The sequence below is a fragment of the Salvelinus fontinalis genome, chromosome 16, assembly GCF_029448725.1.
Source record: "Salvelinus fontinalis isolate EN_2023a chromosome 16, ASM2944872v1, whole genome shotgun sequence".
Lineage (NCBI taxonomy): Eukaryota > Metazoa > Chordata > Actinopteri > Salmoniformes > Salmonidae > Salvelinus > Salvelinus fontinalis.
In genome coordinates, this window is record NC_074680.1 from 39,339,449 (window position 1) to 39,354,065 (window position 14,617).

Consider the following 14,617-nt stretch of genomic DNA (forward strand, 5'->3'; position numbering starts at 1 on the left):
TCATTTGAGGGTCATAAGGGTCATGTGACACTGGAGGGCACATCTCACCCAACAGAGGCAATCAGAGGAGAAAGTCAGGGATGCCAAGGTAAAGTGGTAGTAATATTGAATGCAGCTAACCGATGTCTTAATGATGGGTTTATTGAGTCAGGTGTTTTAGTGTGGACATGCAGGGTTCGAATTGCATGCGATTCTCAAAATGTAACTATTAGAATCTTCATGAAATAAACATGATATTATTTTTTGGGAATCTATGAGGAACAAGAATGTAACACTAACAATCGATTAGGGATGAGGATTGCCATTTTATGACCCTTCGTGGAGTTCAGCAGGAGTCCCAGAGGTTGCCAAAGGCTCTTGTCTGGGCTTTGGTGTAGCATGTCTTTAGTCGCATCAAGGACCCCATCTTGAAGGGGTGAACTGATTCGGAGAGACGTTGCCCATTGAAATGCATGCAACCATTCAAGCCATTGGTGGTGCCACAGTCACTTGTTCTGACGGTATGCCTACAGCTGGAGGCTTGTTGATGGGTCTTTCTATCCGGGATCCTTGGGACGTCCCAACTCTGACGTTGCCCCTTTGACGTTGACATTTAAAAGTGTTAAGGTTAGGGTTATGGTCAGGGTTAATGTTATGGTTAAGGGTATGGGTTAAGGTTAGGGTTAGGATTTAAGGTACGGATGTCCCAAGGAATCCGGATAGCGTTAACATTGTCGATGTGGGACGGCTATACCACCGCTAGATGGCAGGATAACACATGATATAGATTTCTCCATCCAGTTGACGTTCTCCTTCATCACATGTATGTGGAGCGTCATCACCCATTTAAGAATATGGTATTATGTGTGTATAAGCTGATGTTAGAGACCTTTTGAAAATACATATTACTCACACTGTAGACTTCACTGGTGTGTATTGTGAAAGCAGGTTACAATTGTTTGGAAAATGGAAAAAGGAAAGGTTGATTAGGTTGAGCATTTACATTTACGTTTTAGTCATTTAGCAGACGTTCTAGCGGGGGAAGCGTTTCGCTATTGGATCCTTCTAAATTACCACGTTTACATGCGCACGGTTTTCCGGGTAGTAGTTCATATCCCGCCTAAGGTCTTACTCGGGATAAACTGTTTACACACACCTTTGGTATCCCGCTCATGATTATTCCTGTATCCTTGAATAAACATAATATTTTCCTAATTTAAGTATGGGTTAAATGGAATAGTAACTGAACTATGGACACTGACTGTAGGCATAGCCCCGGGAAGATGTTTCCGGGTGGGGGTGCTGCAGATTTTTTAGCATATACAGTGGGGAGAACAAGTATTTGATACACTGCCGATTTTGCAGGTTTTCCTACCTACAAAGCATATAGAGGTCTGTAATTTTTTATCATAGGTACACTTCAACTCTGAGAGACGGAATCTAAAACAAAAATCCAGAAAATCACATTGTATGATTTTTAAGTAATTAATTTGCATTTTATTGCATGACATAAGTATTTGATCACCTACCAACCAGTAAGAATTCCATCTCTCACAGACCTGTTAGTTTTTCTTTAAGAAGAACTCCTGTTCTCCACTCATTACCTGTATTAACTGCACCTGTTTGAACTCGTTACCTGTACAAAAGACACGTGTCCACACACTCAATCAAACAGACTCCAACCTCTCCACAATGGCCAAGACCAGAGAGCTGTGTAAGGACATCAGGGGTAAAATTGTAGACCTGCACAAGGCTGGGATGGGCTACAGGACAATAGGCAAGCAGCTTGGTGAGAAGGCAACAACTGTTGGCGCAATTATTAGAAAATGGAAGAAGTTCAAGATGACGGTCAATCACCCTCGGTCTGGGGCTCCATGCAAGATCTCACCTCGTGGGGCATCAATGATTCATGAGGAAGGTGAGGGATCAGCCCAGAACTACACGGCAGGACCTGGTCAATGACCTGAAGAGAGCTGAGACCACAGTCTCAAAGAAAACCATTAGTAACACACTACGCCGTCATGGATTAAAATCCTGCAGCGCACGCAAGGCCCCCCTGCTCAAGCCAGCGCATGCCCAGGCCCGTCTGAAGTTTGCCAATGACCATCTGGATGATCCAGAGGAGGAATGGGAGACGGTCATGTGGTCTGATGAGACAAAAATAGAGCTTTTTGGTCTAAACTCCACTCGTCGTGTTTGGAGGAAGAAGAACGAGTACAACCCCAAGAACACCATCCCAACCGTGAAGCATGGAGGTGGAAACATCATTCTTTAGGGATGCTTTTCTGCAAAGGGGACAGGACGACTGCACCATATTGAGGGGAGGATGAATGGGGCCATGTATCGCGAGATCTTGGCCAACAACTTCCTTCCCTTAGTAAGAGCATTGAAGATGGGTCGTGGCTGGGTCTTCCAGCATGACAACGACTCGAAACACACAGCCAGGGCAACTAAGGAGTGGCTCCGTAAGAAGCATCTCAAGGTCCTGGAGTGGCCTAGCCAGTCTCCAGACCTGAACCCAATAGAACATCTTTGGAGGGAGTTGAAAGCCCGTATTGCCCAGCGACAGCCCCGAAACCTGAAGGATCTGGAGAAGGTCTGTATGGAGGAGTGGGCCAAAATCCCTGCTGCAGTGTGTGCAAACCTGGTCAACAACTGCAGGAAACATATGATCTCTGTAATTGCAAACAAAGGTTTCTGTACCAAATATTAAGTTCTGCTTTTCTGATGTATCAAATACTAATGTCATGCAATAAAATGCAAATTAATTACTTAAAAATCATACAATGTGATAAAAGCCTTTTTGTGATGATTTTTTTCTTCCTCCCCCTAAAAATAAAATATATATACAGTGCATTTGTAAAGTATTCAGACCCCTTGACTTTTTCCACATTTTGTTACGTTACAGCCTTATTCTAAAAGTGATTAAATAGTTTTTTCCCTCATAAATCTACACACAATTCCCCATAATGACAAAGCAAAATCCTGTTTTTTTAAAGGTTAGCAAATTTGTTAAAAATAAGAAACGGAAACATCACATATACATAAGTATTCAGACCCTTTACTCAGTACTTTGTTGAAGCACCTTTGGGAGCGATTTACAGCCTTGAGTCTTCTTGGGTATGACGCTACAAAATTGGCACATCTGTATTTGGGGAGTTTCTCCTTTCAAGCTCTGTCAGGTTGGATGGGGAGCGTTCCTGCACAGCGATTTTCAGGTCTCTCCAGAGATGTTCGATTAGGTTCAAGTCCGGGCTCTGGCTAGGCCACTCAAGTACATTCAGAGACTTGTCCCGAACCCACTCCTGCGTTGTCTTGACTGTGTGTTTAGGGTCGTTGTCCTGTTGGAAGGTGAACCTTCACCCCAGTCTGAGGTCCTGAGCAGGTTTTCATCAAGGATCTCTATACTTTGGTCTGTTCATCTTCGCCTCGATCCTGACTAGTCTCCCAGTCCCTGCTGCTGAAAAACATCTCCACAGCATGATGCTGCCTCCACCATGCTTCACCATAGGGATAGTGCCAGGTTTCCTCCAGACGTGACGCTTGGCATTCAGGCCAAAGTGTTCAATCTTGGTTTCTTCAGACCAGATAATCTTGTTTTTCATGGTCTGAGAGTCTTTAGCTGCCTTTTGGCAAACTCCAAGCGGGCTGTTATGTGCATTTTACTGAGGAGTGGCTTCCTTCTGGCTACTCTACCATAAAGGCCTGATTGGTGGAGTGCTGCAGAGATGGTTGTCCTTTTGGAAGGTTATCCTATCTCCACAGATTAACTCTAGAGCTCTGCCAGAGTGACCATCGGGTTCCTGGTCACCTCTCTGACCAAGGCCCTTCTCCCCCGATTTCTCAGTTTGGTTTGACGGCCAGCTCTTGGAAGAATCTTGGTGATTCCAAACTTCTTCCATTTAAGAATGATGGAGGCCACTGTACTCTTAGGGACCTTCAATGCTGCAGCCTTTTTTGGTACCCTTCGCCAGATCTGTGCCTCGACACAATCCTGTCTTGGAGCTCTACGGACAATTCCTTCGAACTCATGGCTTGGTTTTGCTCTGACATGCACTGTCAACTGTGGGACGTTACATAGACAGGTGTATGCCTTTCCAAATTAAATCCAATCAATTGAATTTACCACAGGTGGACTCCATCATCCTTGAGATGTTTCTACAACCTGATTGGAGTCCACCTGTGGTGAATTCAATTGATTGGATATAATTTGGAAAGGCACACACCTGTCTATATAAGGTCCTACAGTTGACAGTGCATGTCAGAGCAAAACCAAGCCATGAGTTCGAAGGAATTGTCCGTGGAGCTCCGAGACAGGATTGTGTAGAGGCACAGATCTGGGGAAGGGTACCAAAAAAGGTATTTCAGTTTTTTATTAGTAATAAATTGGCAAAACAAAATATTGTGGTATTGTTTGTAGATTGCTGAGGATTTTTTTTGTTTAATCAATTTTAGAATAAGGCTGTAAGGTAACAAAATGTGGGAAAAGTCAAGGGGTCTGAATGCTTTCCGACGGCACTGTATATAATTGTTTTATTACGATTTTTCAGAGAGTGCTGCTACTCCCCCCAGCTATGCCTGTATCTATAACCTCTCACATATCTTAATGTCATATTTACTACTGCAGAATTAGGCTATGCTTTTCTTGCAGTGAAAATATACAACAAATGTTAATTTTGTCTCTGGAACAGAGACATATTTATTTAACCTTTATTTAACTGGGCAAGTCAGTTAAGAACAAATTCTTATTTACAAAGAGATAAAAAAACATTATTCTGGTGAGCACTATATTTAGTCTTCTGGGCAACAAGGCAACAAGTTATGACAGGAGAGAAGCCACATGTCACAAACTACAGTTGACAAACAAATGGCCTACCAAATGTCGGAAACTACAATATGGCCTACCAAATGTCGGAAACTACAATATGGCCTACCAAATGTCGGAAATTATAAGCAGAAACTTGTCTAATTTAGGGGTGAAAGTAGCCAGTAGTAAATTATAGTAGTCTAAATTATTATGGTGGATGAAACTGCACAGGTAGCCACTTTTTGAAGTGATTTGCTTGACAATCAGATGAAACCATCATCACACAACACCCATGATATGTGAAACTGAGCCTGCGCACACCGCAAAAACAACTGTAGAAGGGATAAGATGTTTACATGCCACAGTATCCCATCTTACATCAGCATATCCCTGGCATTTTATCCGGGTTTCTCATAACCGGGATACAAGCTTTTTAGGGTTAGTGTAAACGGGATATGATGTTCATATGCGTCAACTTAAAAACAGAATACTTGAGTATCCCGAATAATAACGGGATATTGGTGTGCATGTAAAGGTTGTCAATGATCGACAATCCTGCTATGTAGGTCTATAGGCCTGTATGCTATTTCCCTTATTGATATTGTTTTCAGTAGTATGACACCCCATGAACGATCAGTTCCAAAACAACCATGTGAACCAGGAACAGAGGTTTGGTGCCCCCTCCACGCCCCACTTCAAAGTCTGCTCATTATTCCAGAGGAATTAGCGCGAGCATTTGGACTAATTAACGTTAATTGACCATAATAGCCGTGTTCCAGAACAGAAAAGAGGTCCTGATTTTAGATAATTAAGAAATGCTTTTGGAATTCAGCAATTAGTGAAGGCATATATCCCAGAGGAAACGCGTTATGATGCTAATTTAGCGTAATTGCATGTAGGCCTCCTACGTGGAGCAGCTGAAGTATCACTGTAAAGTGCGCTCACCTGTCTACGATAAATTATTTATTGAGAGCACCTACGGGATATGAGATTATTGATTCTATTAAAATTCGGTTCTCCTTGATAACAATTGTGAAGACGTACGCTATGACAATGGATGTCGTGGCTTACAGTGCCATCGAGGAGATGTTGATATTGGGATGAATTTGAAGAATGCATGGTATACCGGTAGATTAGTTATGTAACCAATTGCTGTTGTGCACTTTGGGTAGAATCCTCACTTGATATGCGTGTGCTTAATTCGTTTTTTAGGCATTGATATCAATGAGCGATTTGTGAGCAAAAGTGGTATTATGCACGATTCTCCTCAGAGTTTGCAGTAAGCAAACCAAGAGGAAGAATCAAAATAATTCACCCTTGTTTCCTTTATTGTGATATTTTATTATTTCCATTCAACAGTACGCGTGATGGCTCACTGCAATGCAACAAGACAATACAAACGTTGAAATCGATGCGACCATGTTTTTCAAAATTGTGATTAAAAACTAGACCAAACTGTCTAAAGTTGACATGATGAGAATCACTGATAATAGACATTCAATACTTAGGCCTATTTTGCATCATCGCCACCAGAAGACGCTGTCTTGCTGTCTTTCTTAATAAATCCAATGCATGTCCTGGACCACGATATGCAACATATATATATATATATATATATATATATATAGGCTTGCGTTCTAATCAACAAGGGACTTACTGCTTTCCTGCATTCATCGATGTGTTCTGTTCGACATTACATCAAAGAACATTTTGTTGTCGTTTTATAATGACAGAGATTTAACTCCAGACTTCACTGCAGTAATGACTGAGTGGCGCAGCCGTCTAAGGCACTGCATCGCAGTTCAAGAGGCGACACTACAGTCCTGGGTTCGATCCCGGGCTGTATCACAACCGGCCGTGATCGGGAGTCCCATAGGGCGGTGCACAAATGGCCCAGCGTCGTCCGGGTTAGGGGAGGGTTTGGCCGGGGTAGGCTGTCATTGTAAATAAGAATGTGTTCTTAATTGACTTGCCTGGTTAAATAAAAGGACAAAGCACTGACACGATGACTGCAATATCAAACTTAACACATCTGTAATTTCCTAAATATCTCGGAAATTACAGTTTGTATCTAGTATTTATAAGGTAAGCCTAAATAGCAATATCAGATTGATTTTCCACTCTGAAATGTGCACAACATATTTCATATTTATCCTAACCAATGAATTTCCCCGGTATGCAGGCTTAAGCTGGGTCAACGGGTAAATCTATAGGCCATGCATGACCAATGACTGTCTACCAATTCAGGTTGAAAAGCCTATAGGAGATTATGATAACAACTAAAAACGTTACAGTAATGATAAGGGCGTTATTAGCCTATAGTGATAACCGTAATAGTGATAACCGTATTTTTACTATTAGTAATGTTATTGTTGTATACAGTAAAGTAGGATACTTGTTCATATAATTTCATAATTGTTATAATAGTTAATAAGAATAACTATTATAATTATAAGTATTCATATTGGGTGATTTAGGTGAGTTGTGTATATTGTGGAGTGTCAAGTGATAAAGGGTGTATCTACTCCTTGTAGATACGTTTAGTTATTCTACTTTCGTTTTTTATAATTTTGTTTTTCCTTACTTAAATAATAAATATGAAAACGCATGTCTTACTAGCATATTTAAACAGCAACCAAAAGCAGAGGCATTACTTACAGTCCCAACAAAAGCTAAAACAAACAGTCTGTTTTTATTATTATTATTATCATTGTAATTATTATTAGAATTCGTGGTGTTATATTCCACCTACACGTTCAATGTCCTCAACAATGCAAAATTATCTACAATTATCCTATTTCTTTCAATTAATTTTGCTATAACATTTATGTCATGCTCCTTGAATAAAGCGAGCAAAATACTGACCTGTGATTATAGCGCGTGTAACTGGAACTACAGCAAATAGCAAATATTCCTTCCTTTGACATAAAAATCGTTTACCAATATTCAAATGAAGAGCAAATACGTGTTGGTCATGCCAGGATTGTGTTATAATAACGTTTAATTGGAAAGGTGAAGGGAAAACAAAGCGCAATTGACTTTTACGCAGCCAAGAGAAACCTGATTGAGTTAGAATATTATGTCTCCTTGAGCATCAGGGCGAGAGGTGGCTCACTGAGGAGGGTTACTTGGCCTGGTGTGGTTCTCCCTCCCTGCCTGACTGCTGTTGCAGAAGGAGAGTAGGCCTAGAGGTAGGCTACTTAAATTGAGCGCCGTTAACTTTACCTTAGGGTCTCTCCAGAAAAGCATTTTATTTTGACTGGCTCATGCGCTTCTGATCTGAGACGACAAGTGGAGCATCTGAATTTGGATTTGGGACGACACGCTGCTCTCACAGCTCTCTCTCTCCTCGAGCCCAAACAATGTTATAAAATAGAAAAGGGGGTAATCATTCACGCGCTGCCACTTAACACGCGGATGTGTATTTATTTACTTATCCGTCAATTTTCCTCCCAAGTGCACTTTTACATGTCTGAGTACGATGCGAGCATAATGCAAAAACACGTCTGCAATCAACCAGAAGCCTCTTACGCCCATTAAAAGTCACTAGTTCAAGCTTTTCTCAGAGAACAGAGGTCGTGTCCTAAATGGCACGCACACTCCCTATATAGTGCATTACTTTTGACCAGCAACAGTGAAACATTATCAAAAGTAGTGCACCAAATAGGGAATAGGATGACATTTGGTAAGCATGCAGAGTGGGTTCTCCAGCTCTGAGACTCAAGTCCGTCTAGGCCCCTTTTCATCAAGAGGTCCTAGTAAACACCACTACAGTTAATAAAATGCATTGTGGTGCCTGTGCCCACTGCTACCATTATACTGTCAACGACAACACACACACGACAGTATATATAACCCACCGACCTAATGCTACTACAGTAGCCTAATATCAATAGCCTATAATACACATTAATAGCCTATGATACACATGTATATACATGCAAGTAGGTTATGGTATTGTGGGAGGCGAGCTGCAGAGCTCATGTTGTAGCTTGCCCAACACGTAAGTCAAATTATGACTTGGGTGCAATGAGAGGAGGATAGAGCTGCGTTGTATTGTTGCCCTAGTTGGTGATGCCCCGCCTCTGGCTTAAACCTGGCACCCTGCTAAAACAAACGAAAACCAGCAGCACCAAGCTCAGCCCAGCTCAACTCAGCTCCCACTCAATGCAATTAAGGCGGACTTCAGGCGACTCTCCTACCTACGTGTTCATCTAGCAAGGATCGACGTTGAGACAACAGGAACCAGAGAGAAAGAGGGGCTTTGGTCCAAAAAAACCCAGGAGAGATTGCCTAGCCTTCTAATTTCTCCCCTCTCCAACAGCCCAAGAACAATGTCGATGAGCCCTAGGCATACGACTCCTTTTTCTGTTTCCGATATCTTGAGTCCTCTTGAGGAGAGCTACAAGAAAGTAAGTATGGAGAATAACAACTTGGGGTCACCTCTCGCGTCGTACCGGCAGCCGCAGGTGTCTCAGGCGATGATGCAGCAGCACCACATGGGCCATAACGGGACGGTGTCCGCGGCATACCATATGACTGCGACGGGGGTGTCCCAGCTGTCACACACCACGATGGGGGGCTACTGTAACGGCAACCTGGGGAACATGAGCGACCTGACGCCCTACCAGGACGGCATGAGAGGCAGCGCCACGGCCACTGGCTGGTACGGGGCCAACACAGACCCGCGATTCTCCACGAGTAAGTAGGCTATACCTTTGAGTTTTACTCTGCATGAAGCCGAATAGGGGAAAGTATAGCTTTTGTTAGCGCATTATCATATTAGCTAGTCTACACTAAATCCATACGCTCTGGTCTGCACTGAAGTGAGTCATGGGAAATATTACAACATTTTAGTGCTTGTTTTTGCATGAATACTGATATTTTTTCCACCAAGAGGGAGTGATTTGATTTGTCAATTTAAAATAAATGTTGCACCTGGGAACAGATACATTTTAGGCCTATACCTCGGTTTTACCTTGGAGTGTCTGGTTTATTGAGTTTAGTCACCCAACGTGCTGAGCCTTTTTGCCAGTCTACCCAACACTACCATGCTTACCAGTGAACAGGGGACCGGGTTCAAAGAAAGATAATTCATTGAACTTTAGTTTGTGATATATTCAGATATTATATGAAGATATAACAAAGACACCTGTTGCTGAGTTGTCCTCTATTGTGAGTAGGCTATAGAGGTTTCATGCACCTGTCATGTGGGGGTGTATAATCGAATGAGTTATTAGCCTATTATTCTTCAGATTGCAAGGTAAATTAATGGCAATCAATCATAACACTTCAAATATTTTGTAAACTATATAATTCGGTTCAAATACAAATTATGGTTAAGTAATTGTTCCATTATGAGACAGAACTATGATTACATGATCATGTTAGCCTTTGTTTTAAAAGAACGCTATAGACATATACGCTTTAAATTAAATACATTTACCTTGTATTATGTTATTTTTAAACTATTTAAGCAATGTAATTATTGTCTTATCATCATCATCTCAATGGCCTATTTCTGCTTTCAGTCTCGCGCTTCATGGGCTCTTCTTCGGGCATGAACATGGGCAGTATGGGCAGCCTTGGCTCGCTAGTAGACGTGGGGAAAGGCATGGGCTCGCTCTCGAGCACCCCGAGAAGGAAGAGGCGCGTGCTGTTCTCTCAGGCTCAGGTCTACGAGCTCGAGCGGCGATTCAAACAACAGAAGTACCTATCGGCGCCTGAGAGAGAACACCTGGCGAGCATGATCCACCTCACCCCGACCCAGGTCAAAATCTGGTTTCAGAACCACCGATATAAAATGAAGAGGCAAGCGAAGGACAAAGTGTCGCAGCAGCAGATGCAACAGGAGAGTAGTTCCTGTCAGCAGCATTCACCTCGGCGGGTGGCTGTGCCTGTGTTAGTGAAAGACGGCAAGCCATGCCAAGGCAGTGCCCACACTCCCACCACTACTGTCCAGGCCCACCACCAACAAGGTGCCAATGTTATGATCATGTCCAGTAACGGTTCAGGCCTAGGTCAGCACCAGAGCCAACAGGTGGGTAGTGCAGGTCACTCTCCAGACCTAACACAACACTCCGCCAGCCCACCGTCTCTCCAGACCCAGGTAGCCGGCCTCTCTCACCTGAACTCCTCCAGCGCCGAGTACGGGACGGCCCTGCAGTGCTCTGCTCTGTTATATGGCAGGACATGGTGATCTGTTATGCCGCAGGACATGATCTGTTATATGGCAGGACATGGTGACAGCCAGACAAACTATGATCACAAACATACATACAACACTGCTGTCAAAGCTTTTTCAACAAAGGCACTCAACAGACAAGCAAACAAACAATCAAACAAACTGTACTTTGTGTACATTTTGAACCACACCATTTGGTGAATTTTAGTTCATGCTCTTCTTCTAAAATGTAATTGGATATGAGGACAGTAAGAGGGGACGAAAGAAACTCGACAGATGAAGTTATGAGGATATGCGAGTTCAATCTTCGCTTTGAAGGTGGATTTCTTATTTCTGTAAATTATACTGAAGCTATACAAGGCTAGTCCTACATCAAGAGGTCATAGGCCTACTCCTGTGTGTAGGTCATTGGGATAAAGATCTCAATAGAACAACTGTGGGTGCTTTTCAATTTTTTTCACAGAAGGCTCTGGTTTATAATAGAATTTAATGTAAAACGTAGCTTGTATATTTCTGTAAAAGGTTTGAATTGAATATATAGTTTTTAGCAATCTGTTGTACAAAGTTTTTAGCGCTATTAATGGTTTGTGGTTGGTTCTTTGAGTTCCATCGGTATTTGTACGTTTTATTTACTTGTAACTTATATAGATAGATATTACTTAAATACAGCCAAACAATCCTATTAATAAATTATGGTAATAAAATTCATTCAGATCCATTTATTGAAATTGTTTTGTATACTGTTTAAGAGAATACATAGGCCTACGAGAAACCTTGTCAAATTATTTTCAGAAAACGAATAGGCCTATAGGCATTTACCTGTAGAAAATGAATATTATAATAATTATTATTATTATTATTGTAGTAGTAATAATAATAAAGATAATGATTATAATTATAATAATGCATGATATTGTCTATAGTCCATTTTAGCTTGTCAATTCAGTAAGTCTCAATTTAGACCGAAATTATTTTTTGCTGTCTTATTATGTTAACAGCACACAATAATGGATTTTAAGCAATGCATGACTAATGAAAACCTGTTTTTGACCAGGTGTGATCGAAATCGTTGTTACTAAGTGTTGCTGTGTAGGTAGGCTAAATTGCTATTAGCTTAATGCTAACTTTTGCCTGAAAGAGCTTAACCCCAATTCCAGGCTCTTTGGTCACGTTTATTATAGCTACAATCAACGGTTGTCAGTAGACGTGGTTCGTGGGTTCGTGGTACTCTGTGGACGTTCCTACAAAACGCGGCGCCTCACAAATCGTGTATTGTGTACACACTATCTCACTTGGATCACGCTGGGTAAACTCAGGCCAGGTCTTTGTGTGCACTCGGCGTCCCTTAGGTTCCTAGCGTTCTCTGCCGCCCGCCTGTTTCTGGTTTGGGTGAGTCATTTAGGTGAGGTCTCGAAGCGTTCTTTTTAACACTGGGGATCAAACACGCGCGGACTAAAAGAACGTCTTATCGACCAAATCCCTTGCCAAACAACAGTATTCTTCTCAAATAACTTCGCAAGAGAAATCATCTTCTCTTATCAGAGGTAAGCATTACATTGTAAGGTTGTATTCTGTTACCTGTTACCTGAATACCTGTTGTATTCGGCGCATGTGACAAATAACATTTGATTTAAGCCTACGTTTATCAATAATCGATAAATCAACTGGGATTTAAAAGAAAATAGCGTAGGCTACCCACCAGCACCCCCTGTTTACGTATTGATAAGTTGCTTTTAACTATCTTTGCACAAAAACTTTGGATAGGCCCGAACGATTTTACTCCATTGTTCTGAATCCATAGTTTAAAGGCTACGTCTTGGCCACCATTTCGTTTACAGCCTATTTAAGTCCAAATATTATTTTTTTGCAAACTTGAACATAGACATGTTGTAGAAGAGTGACACGATTCTAAATTCTATGACATAGCCTGCAGTCTTTCATTTTAGAAGTTTAATGTAATTTGCTTATATCAAGTGGGATGGCGTCTTCAATGTAGGCCTATCAAATAAGATATTATTTTGACTGAGGATGTTAATGCAGTTGGCCCTGGCTCGTCAAGGTATCATTTGCATGCGGTGGAGAAGAGATTTTGTGGTTTTTAATTGATTCGAGAATGTTTTAACATATAAATGGTACATTTAAAATGAAATGTGTGGGACGGACCAATAGGCCCATTGTGTGGGACAAGCTCTGTGTTCTTGAAATTTAGTTGTAATGTAAAGGACTTGCAACTATTTTGATAGTACGATATTATACACTGAGTATACAAAACATTATGAACACCTGCTCTTTCCATGACATTGACTGACCAGGTGAAAGCTATGATCCCTTATTGATGTCACCTGTTAAATGCATTTCAATCAGTGTAGATGAAGGGGAGACAGGTTAAATAACGATATTTAAGCCTTGAGACATGGATTGTGTGTCTGTATCATTCAGAGGATATATGGGCAAGACAAAAGATTTAAGTGCCTTTGAATGGGGTATGGTAGTAGGTGTCAGGCACACCGGGTTGTGTCAAGAACTGCAACGCTGCTCGGTTTTTCACGCTCAACAGTTTCCCGTGTGTATCAAGAATGGTCCACCACCCAAAGGGCATCCAGCCAACTTGACACAACCGTGGGAAGTATTGGAGTCAACATAGGCCAGCATTCCTGTAGAACGCTTTCCACACCTTGTCCATGTCCCGACGTATGGAATTGTTCTGAGGACAAAAGGGGGGTGCAATTTAATATTAGGAAGGTGTTCCTAATGTTTGATATACTCAGTGTATATTGTTATATATTCTTTTAATAATTATATTATAATAATATTTATTATTATGTTACTGTGATATTATGGGAATTGCAAATATTTTGTAGTCTTTATGATTAGGCTATATATGAATAGCCATACGTGCTCTTTCCTAAGTCTGCAAAATATAAGCTATTGAACAACAACCAAAAGGGCTAGCTCAAAATACTTTACTCTTAACTGCACCGGGCCCCTAAATAGTGTAATTATTTCAGCACGAATATGACGCAAACGGCTCCTCAAGATTCGTGCTCTTTATTTTATGCATTAGGCCCACTTTAGACATATTTACGTTATGATATTTCGCATATTTATGCTATAAACATATATGACCGAAATTTAGTCCAAGGCTCCATGTTTATATACTGTGCATTTGACCTAAAGGGAATATTAAACCTAATATTTTCAGATTGTGTATGGTTATTTCAAATTATTTTGTGCAATTGTTCATGAAAAAAAGAATTGACTTCCAATATAGCTTATTGATTTTGACTTTAAGGGCCCAGGTGGTTGTGTGCCATCCCTACTCTGGCTACATTGCAGCGCGGGGTTAGTATGGCAAGTCATTGATGGAAGCACGCCCTTGGTCGCCATTTTTTTAATATATTTTTTTGAGCGCGAGCTTTCATCGAGGGGAGGTGAATAGTAGCGTCCCATTACACCGGCTGTACCATTATGGCATAGGTGCAGTGATGTTGCCCTGTCTGTAACAACAGGTCGCTGGTATCTATCTATTGGCTCAGTTACAACCGTCATTGCATGTCATTTTAAAAATTAACCAATCAACACCGTTCACTTTATCTCCCTAAATATCGTTTTGAATAAGCTTTGTTTTAGAATAAGACTGAAATACG

At 41.3% G+C, this 14,617-nt stretch overlaps 1 protein-coding gene across 1 annotated transcript; it reads left to right on the top strand.

Moving 5' to 3' along the window:
• Positions 1-8,701: 8,701 nt before the first annotated feature.
• LOC129813136 (homeobox protein Nkx-2.1-like) lies at positions 8,702-14,290 on the top strand. The gene is made up of 2 exons (XM_055865343.1): positions 8,702-9,487; positions 10,318-14,290. Exons 1-2 carry the CDS (start codon positions 9,121-9,123, stop codon positions 10,983-10,985), a joined length of 1,035 nt encoding a protein of 344 aa, XP_055721318.1. The 5' UTR covers positions 8,702-9,120; the 3' UTR covers positions 10,986-14,290.
• Positions 14,291-14,617: the final 327 nt, after the last annotated feature.

What these genes read in the sequence shown, in the direction of transcription:
- LOC129813136 (XM_055865343.1), top strand. Translation starts at nt 9,121, where the DNA reads ATGTCGATGAGCCCTAGGCATACGACTCCTTTTTCTGTTTCCGATATC. An exon ending in AGACCCGCGATTCTCCACGA is followed by an intron (nt 9,488 to 10,317) that starts GTAAGTAGGCTA and finishes TTCTGCTTTCAG; the next exon opens with TCTCGCGCTTCATGGGCTCT.